We start from the raw sequence: 11,508 nt of genomic DNA, 5'->3' as shown, positions 1-11,508 counted from the left end.
GAGGGACAGGTCCAGAGGAGACCACAGAGGGACAGGTCCAGAGGAGACCACAGAGGGACAGGTCCAGATGAGACTACAGAGGGACAGGTCCAGATGAGACTACAGAGGGACAGGTCCAGAGGAGACCACAGAGGGACAGGTCCAGATGAGACCACAGAGGGACAGGTCCAGATGAGACTACAGAGGGACAGGTCCAGATGAGACTACAGAGGGACAGGTCCAGATGAGACTACAGAGGGACAGGTCCAGATGAGACTACAGAGGGACAGGTCCAGATGAGACTACAGAGGGACAGGTCCAGAGGAGACCACAGAGGGACAGGTCCAGAGGAGACCACAGAGGGACAGGTCCAGATGAGAGGCAGGGCTCAATCTCTACGGTTTATTTACACGCATTTCACACAAGACAAATGACTCAATAAACCAGAACCATCATCCATACAGTGAAGTAGTAAATAAATAGAGTTCCGTTAATAATGGACTGCAGCTGAGAAATAGAGCAGTTTGTTCTTTGCCCCCTTCGAGTCATGTTTCTGTCTAAAGAGGTGTGTCCATGATATTAGACACACACACACACACATACATCCAAGTTAACATTTCATTTCTCATTTTAACTGACACACTATATTTGCATTGCATCATTTAGCCAACACTTTTATCCAAAGTGACTAACAGTATTTAGAGTAACAGTATGTGCATTTGTTTAAAGTAAGTAAATTGACTGTTCATCCCATTCAGGGCAGCCTTTCATAAAAACAAGTCACCCCAGCTGTCACAGTGTTGGAGAAAGGAAGGTTTTGATTTTTTATTTGATTTTTTTACAGGATCTAAATGATCAGTCAAAATGAAACCAGTGCGTATGTCTTTTTGAATGTAACTGAACCAACTGAAACTATAGAGCATGTGTGTGTGTTTGCGGGGTAAATGTGTGAGGACCCAGACGGAGAGTGATTGTGTGTGTGTGTGTGTGTGTGTGTGTGTGTGCGTCAGGTAGGAGATGACACAAAGCCTCGGTCTCCTGCCTCTGAATGACAAAGGCTCTGAAATGACAATTAGCAGCTACACTGTCTAGTGGAGGGTGGAAAACACAACATTTAAACACTCAAACACCAAAACACTGCTCACACTGCACTGCTGTCATTCTGAAGAGCCTGGGTGAGAGCAGGCCTCCCTGTTCTGTGTGTGCTGGTTTGGGACATCATGACCGGTTGAGAATTCTGTGACTTCTTGTCAAACCTGTGAGAAACGGTGTAGCAAGCGGAGGGTGTTTGTGGGCGGTTCTCATTTGTCCCGCCTCACTCCCTGGTCAGCAGGGAGGCGGGGTCTCAGCGTGAAGCCCAGGGGTTTCCTGTCAGGCTGTCCTCTCCTGACATTTAAGGGCTCTGCCAAGACGCCCTGCATGCGCTGCTTCCTGTGTGTGTGGGAGGGTTTCCTCTCGGAGTGAGCACCGTGCACTACTGCACACTGGATGTGGGCTGGAGTGTGTGCTTGTCCGTGTGTGAGTGTGTGTTTGTATGTGCGCTGTTTGTGTGTATTTATGTGCTGTAAACGCACACTGTGTTTTGAAACCAGTGTTTATGTTTGCGTGTGTGTTTTATGTGTGTGTGTCTGCACGCGTGTGTGTTTTGTGTGTGTGTCTGCACGCGTGTGTGTTTTGTGTGTGTGTGTTTTATGTGTGTGTGTGTCTGCACGCGTGTGTGTTTTGTGTGTGTGTGTTTTATGTGTGTGTGTGTGTGTCTGCACGCGTGTGTTTTGTGTGTGTGTGTGTGTGTGTGTTTTGTGTGTGTGTGTGTGTGTGTGTGTGTGGTGATGATGGCGAGCAGATGCGTGGCGGCAAGGAGGACTCCTCCCACAGGCGTCGTGGCGGCGGCGTCCTGTCCAGCGCTCTCAGACGGTCTAATTAGCCGGAGACGCCGCGACTCTCAGCCCCGTCCACGACACGTCTGCTGGGCACTCGCTCAACCATATGGGACCCATAATGCACTGCTCACGCTGGGGCCCTGTCTCGAACCATCACTTAGCATGTTATTGATGTGGATGTCTTTGGCACCTGCTCACTCATCAGTCTCATACAGACAGCTGTAATAAGTCACAGGATGGAATGACCAGACTTTTTGTGGTCGACATATCTGACCCACATATCCTATCTGTTTGAATCTCTACAGAAATGAATATCTGGGTCAAATTACATGGACTCCAGACAGTAAACAAGATGAAGTCAAGTAAATAACGCTCTCTGCATATTAACACTGTGATGAAGTCAAGCCAGTTGGAGCTAACGCCGTGACCTCTGCCCTAGTGACCTCCAGCGGTCCTAACCCGCTTGACAGCAAGAGAGTTCCCAACGCCTTCCGTGACACACAGAGGAATGGGCTGTGCACCTGTTTAGAGGGTCAACAACTGCCTGCAATGTGACTCACACACACGCACATGCATACACACACACACACACATTCTCATGTACACACACATACACACACACGCGCACGCGCACACACGCACACAGACACACACGCACGCATGCACGCGCGCACACACACACTCTCACACACACACACACACACACACACACACACACACACACACACACACACACACATGCTGACCAGCCAGTGAGAGAGGAGGTCACAGGTCACAGCAGGGCGTTCTGAGCAGGTCTCACTGGGCCTCTTCCAGGAGGGAAGCTTCTGAGAACCAAGTGCCAGAGACTGGGTCCTCCAGCCAGAGAGAGAGTGTGTGAGTGTGTGTGTGTGTGTGTGTGTGTGTGTGTGTGTGTGTGTGTGAGAGAGAGTGTGTGTGTGGGTGTATGTGTGTGTGTGTGTGTATGTGTGTGTGTGTGAGTGAGTGTGTGAGTGAGTGAGTGTGTGTGTGTGCGTGTGTGCGCGCGTGCGTGCGTGTGTGCACGTGTGTGTGTATGTGTGTGTACATGAGAATGTGTGTGTGTGTGTATGTGTGTGTGTGTGTGTGTGTATGTGTGTGTGTGTGTGTGTGTGTGAGTGTGTGTGTGTGTGTGTGTACTGTAAGGGTAACAGGGTCCTGGTTCATCACTGGTATGGGTCCAGGCCCCCTGATTGACTCCCCAGCTGTTCCTGGCGCCGCACGTGCTCTTCCTGTTTTTGCTCAGGCATGAGGTCGGGCACCCCCTGGCTAATTCAGAGAACTGTACCGACCAATTTTTACTACTCGTCTCATTGGCGAAGCCCCCAGGAGCCTGTCCTGGAACGACCACCCCCCCCCCCCCCACACCTCTGGCCGACCCCTCTCCTCACAACAACTATTAGCATCGTATAGAGATGACATCACGGCCAAATCAGCCCGCACTCCTGCCAGTGGCTGTTGTTGTTTGGGACCCTCCCAGACAGGGGGGGGGGGGGGTCCAGGCAGGGAGAGGGGGGTGAGAAGGAGGGAGGGGGTCCAGGCAAGGAGAGGGGGGTGAGGAGGGAGGGAGGGGGTCCAGGCAGGGAGAGGGGGGTGAAGACAGGAACAATCGCTCTGGGCTGCTGTCCAGACACATTGTTTTGTTTTTTTACTCTACAGTCTGGTAAACACAAACGCACACACACACACACACACACACACACACACACACACACACACACACACACACACACACACACACACACACACACAACACACACACACACTCACACACACACACACACACACACACACTGATATAGACCTGAGGGTTCACAGAAGGGGTAAACACAGGACAGATAAATCAATCCACAGATGCTCCTTATTGATTAGGTCCACAGATATGAATCAGCCATGTTTGATACTAAACGTCTGTGTGCCTCAGCTACAACATGTCTCCATGTCTCCATGTCTCTGCTGGCAAAACCAGTACTCAGACTCAGACCACCTGTAAAGCAGCCTGGTCTCTTCTGGAGGCAGTCCTTTGTCCAGAAGGCACGCAGGGCTCAGGTGAGCTGGGGAGTAGTTCATAGGGATCAGGTGGCTCAGAGGCCTCCAACACTCACTCCCTGCAACATCGCTTTATACAGGTAGGCCTGCCCCCTGGTGGATAAACATGTGTATTGCTGCACATTATAATTTGTGGTAAAGCTGGTGGCACAAAAATGATATAAACTAAGTATTTTGATTACAATAATTGCACAGACAGAGTATAAATGCTAATCAGGCATTTGTTAAAATGGTGAAATACACCACAGACTACACCTCCTTATATTCACTGATATTAGTTTAACCACATCACTAAAATAAGCACATAAAACAGGCAGCTTACTACAGAATATTAAGAGTGACTGTGAGTGTGTGTGTGTGTGTGTGTGTGTGTGAGTGTGTGTGTGTGTGCGTGCGTGCATGAGATCAATTAAATAAAAAGTAATTCCTTCTGACCAGTCTCTCTCTCTGCCTTTCTCTCTCTCTGTGAACCCCCCCCCCCACCCCCCTCCCGCACGCCCCCCACACACACACACTCACACACATTTACAGTACACAAGCAGAAAAGCCAAACTGGGCCAGGTTCCAGGCTCTCTGGCTTGTGTATGTGTGTGTGTGTGTGTGTGTGTGTGTGTGTGTGTGTGTGTGTGTGTGTGTGTGAGCAGCCCTGCAGGGGGAGGTGAACGGGGCCAGGTTCCAGGCTCTCTGGCGTGTGTGTGTGTGTGTGTGTGTGTGTGTGTGTGTGTGTGTGTGAGCAGCCCTACCGGGGGAGGTGAACGGGGCCAGTCAGGGTGAGAGATGGCCGGTGCCGTGGGGCTGAGGGGCCCTGGCCCCGGATGTGGTGGTGGAGGCCCTGTGGCCCCTCAGCTCTTATTATTTTTGACAGGCCAGGGTGTGTGTGTGTGTGTGTGTGTGTGTGTGTGTGTGTGGGTGTGTGCACTTGTAGGATGTGCATTTGTAGGATGTGCGCACAGAAGTTGAGTGTTTAAGCATGTGAGATACAATGTGTGTGTGTGTGTGTGTGTGTGTGTGTGTGTGTGTGTGTGTGCGTTAGTAGGATGCCCATTTGTAAGATGTGCATACAGAAGCTGACCGTTGGTGCACTTGAGAGACTGTGTGTGAGAGACTGTGTGTGTGTGTGTGTGTACAGTATATACTCAGTATGTGTGCGTGTGGGTGTGTGCATGCGTGTGTGTGTGTGTGTGTGTGTGTGTGTGTGTACAGTATATAGTCTACAGTATGTGTGCGTGTGTGTGTTTGCATGCGTGTGTGTGTGTATACTCTATGTGTATGTGTGTGTGTGTGTGTGTGTGTGTGTGTGTGTGTGTGTGTGTGTGTGTGTGTGTGTGTGTGTGCGTGTGTGTGCGTGTGTGTGTGTGCGTGTGTGTGTGTGAGTTGGCTTGTCTGGCTCCACACAGCCCACAGAGGGCAGACTCACACAGGACATCTCCAACCAACACTGCAGAGAGATCACATGCCTCCTACAGACACAGATCACATGCCTCCTACAGACAGAGATCACATGCCTCCTACAGGCAGAGAGATCACATGCCTCCTACAGACAGAGATCACATGCCTCCTACAGACAGAGATCACATGCCTCCTACAGACAGAGAGATCACATGCCTCCTACAGACAGAGATCACATGCCTCCTACAGACACAGATCACATGCCTCCTACAGACAGAGATCGCATGCCTCCTACAGACAGAGATCACATGCCTCCTACAGACAGAGATCACATGCCTCCTACAGACAGAGATCACATGCCTCCTACAGACAGAGATCACATGCCTCCTACAGACAGAGATCACATGCCTCCTACAGACAGAGATCACATGCCTCCTACAGACAGAGATCACATGCCTCCTACAGACAGAGATCACATGCCTCCTACAGACAGAGATCACATGCCTCCTACAGACAGAGATCACATGCCTCCTACAGACAGAGATCACATGCCTCCTACAGACAGAGATCACATGCCTCCTACAGACAGAGATCACATGCCTCCTACAGACAGAGAGATCACATGCCTCCTACAGACAGAGATCACATGCCTCCTACAGACAGAGAGATCACATGCCTCCTACAGACAGAGATCACATGCCTCCTACAGACAGAGATCACATGCCTCCTACAGACAGATATCACATGCCTCCTACAGACAGAGATCACATGCCTCCTACAGACAGAGAGATCACATGCCTCCTACAGACAGAGATCACATGCCTCCTACAGACAGAGATCACATGCCTCCTACAGACAGAGATCGCATGCCTCCTACAGACAGAGATCACATGCCTCCTACAGACAGAGATCACATGCCTCCTACAGACCAGCTCACTATAAAGCCCTCTATATAATATGCCTTTCATGTGGTGGATGGAGTCATCTGTCTGTCTGCCTGTTTTAATTAACAGGTGAAGAGACAGTGTATGTGACCAGTACAAACCAGTATGAACAAACAACATAGCAAAGTTCTCCATCCAAATGCACATAATGTACCTTTCACTGTACTGTATGTACCCTATTCACAGTGACATTCTTCTCCAGCTAGAGAAGCTGGGACAGCATCCCGCGGTAGACGCCACATCCACACACTCGCAACGGAGCGCATCACAGAGCTGCCGCTGTCGCATGAGAGTAGAAACCCTGCCATCTACCTTGTTCTCTGTGCTGGTCCTTCTGCTCCATGGAGACCAGGGCGGAGAAGTGGGCCTGGTCGTAGGCCAGCACCAGGGGGGAGCAGTGGCAGCGGTTGGGCGGCACCTCCAAGGGCAGGTACAGCCCTCCGAACGGGATGGGGGCAAATGCTGGAGCAGAGAGAAAGAGAGAGAGAGGGAGAGAGAGAGAGAGAGTTCGACTAATTGAGCTAGGTTTTGGTATGAGATTCACAGTGCAGTATGCTATTCTATATAGGCTCTACACAGGTTAAATATAAGTTCGGTGGCTCACTGATACCTTGTGGTACACTGAAACCATACTGACCTATACTGACATCCACAACTAGCCTGGGTCCAGACATTCAAATTCCCCCACTTTGCCGAAGTTGACTGTTTCTCCCAGTAAAAAATAGATCGGTCCAATGAGCGAATTCAAATGATTAGCCAATCAGCGCCAAGGGCGGGACTAATGCCATTGTCAAGCTGTTGTTGAGCATCGTCAAGCTGTGCGTTGGGATGTGTGTGTGAATGCTAGGTACACCCACATTACTTCAGTAGAGACAAAGTAACAAAGTAACATAGTAGCCTACTTGCTTCACCACGCTCTGTGTTGTCAACATTGTCTATGGTTGTCATGGCTATCAGCATGATGTTGTGTGTGTGCATTACTGTGCAGGGTTGTGTGATGCGTAGTGCAGTAGATCTGTGGTAGTTGTGCCTGTAGTTAGTGCATGCTGCATGCCGCTTCTGCCTGCTACTCTGCTTTCAGCTACCGCCGCCGGCTAGCCCTCCTGAGGGTGAAAAGAGGAGCCGAGTCCGTAACACCTCCTTCTGCCAGTACAAAGCCACTCCACTGCCAAGACTCCTACAGCGCCTCCCCGTGGCCACACATGGTAACTGGGTACCTCACGATCCCAGGCTAAACTGTAGGGGATCTCAGAGCAACAGTGGGCCCCAGAGGCAAGGCGCGCAGGCCCACCCGTGTGTGGACACGCCCTGGCTCCTGCCAACCACTGTCCCAGCTATGGGCAAATAGCATGGGCAGGTGGGGCTCATAGCCATGGTAGGCAACCCATCTAGGAGAAAGTCACTCCGAACAAAAACCACAGGTGCTGCTCGCGCCTGGTTCCGCACCGTATACCGTCTGGAGGCGTGGAGGAAGGGCAGATGAGGGCTTTAAGCCCAAAACGGCCAGAGTAGGGCTGTGAGGAGTTGTGCCCCACAGTCCTTAACTAGCATTGTAAAGCCTGACAATGGAGACACCGATCATCGAGAATCCTATACTTCCAGTGGCGGGAGTCCGCAGGAACCAAGCAGCGGACAGTGGTGCTGGTCCTCCCTCTGGGGGACACTATGACGACTGGAACCCAAACCCTCTCCATTGGAGAGGAAGGGTTCAGTCTGACCACAGCCCACTGTCCAATGCACTCTTGCGCTGTAGGAGACCATTTATTATGGGAACCTTCAACGCAAACACAGTAAGGGAGGAGACACAGCTAGAGGAACTAGCGCACTGTGTTGGTGAGAGGGGAGTGGAGATCCTGGGAGTCCAGGAGCACAGGAGAGTGCACACTGACCAGCCAATTGTATACCGCAGAGTTGAGGAATGTTTGTTCATCACCTCATCTGCATGGCGGAATGACGCCCAGGCCGCCACAGGTGGCGTGGGGCTAATGAGGGGGACCTAAGCACAGGACCTAAGCACAGCGATCCACCATGTTCCAGCTCACAACTTCCTGATAATCCTGGGGGACGTCAATGCGAGGCTCGGACCAGAAGATGCATCCTTCACATACTGTACCACAACAACACCAATTGCAACATCTAACTGCTCTGCTCATGGAACACGAGCTCCTGGCCGCCAACACCTTGTTCCGTAAGAGAATGGGCAAGAGATGGACATTCCAGGACCGAGCTACCGGTATGCTACATCAGCTGGACTACATACTGGTAAGAAGGAAATGGAGGAAGTCCATCCTCAACGCAGAGTCATACAGTACGTTCGACTCTGTAGGCTCCGACCACCGTGTGGTCTCTGTGAGGCTGCATCTGAGCCTGAGGGTCCCCAAGAACATCCCGAGGCCTCGGCCCGACTGGGAGGCCTTAGCAAGAAGCCCCGACCTCCAGGCCAGCTACACGGCGGAGGTGAGAAGCCGCTTACAACTGCAGGCCAAAGAGGAAAAGCCTCGGACAACATATGGGCAGTTTCTCGCTGCTAGGAGGGGAGGAGGCAACAAGGAGGTGGGTGCCGACAAAGGTGAGACTCAGAGCCTCCTCCAGATCCAAGCACCCGGAGGACATGAGGGCACGGGCACAGATGGAAGAGGCGCGTAAAAGCTTTAAGGAAGAGGGGACCTCAGAGACTCGGGAGGTGTTGAACGAAGCCAAACAGCAGCTGTTCAACACCTACGACAGGATCAAAGGGGAGGAGCTGATGGAGAAGGTGAGGAAGGTGGAGGCGGTGCATAGCGAACGACAGTAGAAGGAGTCATGACAGGTCATAAATGAGATGAGTGGGCGCAAGAGGTTGAGGGAGGGACAACTAGCAGGCTGCAGCCCAGAGGAGAGAGTGGCCTCCTGGTTCACCCACTTCTGGGATCTCCTAGGCACACACCCGACAGTGGAAGGAGCTGAGGAAGAAATACCTGCAGTCCTGCAGAAATCTTGTGATTGACGATGGCCCCTTTACAGCTATGGAGTTTGCCACAGCGAAGTCCGCTCTGAAGCAAGGGAAAAGCGCTGGGCCGGATGGCATCCCCCCAGAGGTCCCTAAGAACTGTGATCTCGACAACATCATATTGGAGATCTGCAACCAAGCTCTGATAGAAAACATCAAGCCTGATATATGGTCCCTCTCCAACATCATCCCGGTGCCGAAATCTGGAGGTCTGTCTAAGCCAGACAACTATCGTGGCATTAGCCTGACATGTGTCATACCGAAAATGTACAACAGCATGATACTAAACCGGATTCGAGATGCCATTGACCCTCACCTGAGGGACAACCAAAATGGCTTCAGAAAAGGAAGGACCACCGTAGCCCACACCCTGGCCTTAAAGGGCAATGCTCGTTTTTGACAACCTGGACCTTATTTACGACATATTATAAGAAGTTTGACTCACCGAGATCACTTTTGTGTAGTTCGGAGGCCTGTAGAAGAACGCGAGCCATTGTTGTGGTTTTCAAATACGGGGTCTTTAGCCTCTGTAATATGATCTTTACACGCCTTTCCCCACTTGCTCCAGCACGCATGCGCACAGGCCAGCGCGCAGACTGGCTATTCTCCGGCTCACATTCTCTGCGCTACGATCGTTGTTGGTGCCGAGAATATTGTCGTCGTCATTCGTCAGCAACAATCCGATCGTAGCGCAGAGAATGTGGGGGAGAGGCGTGTAAAGATCATATTACAGAGGCTAAAGACCCCGTATTTGAAAACCACAACAATGGCTCGCGTTGAGGAATCTCAACTGTCGATTCATCCAATCTGATTGATGAAAACAACCGTTTAGCGGCCGAAAATAGATTTTGAGAAACTGCATTCTCGGTGCCCCGATCACCGTCATTACATGGATATACTGGCTCGCGCTTTTAAATTTCTTCTACAGGCCTCCAAACTACACAAAAGTGATCTCGGTGAGTCAAACTTCTTATAATATGTTGTAAATAAGGTCCAGGTTGTCAAAAACGAGCATTGCCCTTTAAGGAGGATCATCGAGGAGGTGACAAATAACAACCTAACAGCAGTCCTGTGTTTTATTGATTTCAAAAAAGCATTTGAGGCGTGATGGTGAAAATCCTTAAGGCCTTCGGAGTCCCTCCTAACCTACTCTGGGCCATAGAGGCCATGTACAGGGCACAAGAGCCAGAGTGGTAACCCCGGATGGCAACAGTGAGGAGTTCGACATCCTAGCAGGGGTGCTACAGGGGAACACTTTTGCCCCCTTCCTCTTCATTGTAGCCCTGGACTACGCGCTTAGGAAAGCCATCAGTGGGCAGGAGCAGGAGCTTGGCTTCCTAATAACACCTAGGAAGTCTAGAAGAAACCCTGCTGTAGTCCTGGCAGACCTGGACTATGCAGATGACATCTGTCTGATGTCCAACCGTGTGGAGCAGGCACAGGAGCTCTTGAACAGAGTAGAGGCAGAATGTGCTAGGGTTGGCCTCAGGTTGAATGCAAAGAAGACTGAGGCAATCACTTACAACACCCCCCTGGACCACCCACCTCTCAAGACAGCAGGGGGCAATGCTCTGGCAGAAGTCAGCGACTTCAAATACCTTGGTTCCTGGGTCAACTCATCAGAACAGGACCTTAATGTGAGAAAAGTGCTGGCATGGAGGGCCCTGAATGGCATGAATAGTGTGTGGAACTCCAATCTCCCTCGACACATCAAACTGAGCTTCTTCCATGCGACCGTGGAGTCTGTCCTCCTATAGGGCTGTGAAACTTGGACCCTGAAGCCCTCCCTGCAGAAGTCTCTGGATGGGTGCTACACCAGAATGCTGCGTGTGGTGCTAAATGTCAACCAGAACGAGCATGTTACCAACAAGCATCTGTATGGGGGGCTATCAAAGCTGAGTGAGAAAGTGGCATCCAGGAGGATGAAACTTGCTGGCCACTGCCACAGACACCATGAACTCCCAGCCAGCAAGCTGGTGCTCCGGGAGACAACACACGAGCACCGATTAAGAGGACGTCCCACACCAACATACGTGGATGTACTGAGGAGGGACGCAGGAGTGGAGAGTTCTGCTGGAACTGGCTGGATGTATGGAAGACCGAGATGATTGTAGACTTCGCTGTCAAGCTCGTCTGAGGACGACCTAATGATGATGATGTTAGATTCAGGCGGATACGTTGGTCTCTAGTGATGAAAATACAATCTCTCTCCCCCATGGAAGTCAGAGTGGAAGCAACGTCAGACTGAAGATCTCAACAG

At 51.2% G+C, this 11,508-nt stretch overlaps 1 protein-coding gene across 1 annotated transcript in view; it reads right to left on the bottom strand.

The window, feature by feature from the left end:
• LOC311308098 (OTU domain-containing protein 7A-like) overlaps nucleotides 1-11,508 on the bottom strand; it is a gene marked incomplete at its 3' end in the record, with an annotated part of 67,458 nt that overhangs the window by 10,601 nt on the left and 45,349 nt on the right. The window contains exon 10 of the mRNA XM_084437034.1: nucleotides 6,572-6,721. Within this exon, the coding sequence (XP_084293160.1) occupies nucleotides 6,572-6,721 (150 nt within the window). The remainder of the gene's footprint in view (nucleotides 1-6,571; nucleotides 6,722-11,508) is intronic.

The sequence above is a fragment of the Borostomias antarcticus genome (assembly GCF_949987555.1).
Source record: "Borostomias antarcticus genome assembly, chromosome: 4".
NCBI lineage: Eukaryota > Metazoa > Chordata > Actinopteri > Stomiiformes > Stomiidae > Borostomias > Borostomias antarcticus.
Note: the sequence above shows the minus strand (reverse complement) of the source record. Positions and strands in the feature narration are given on the sequence as shown.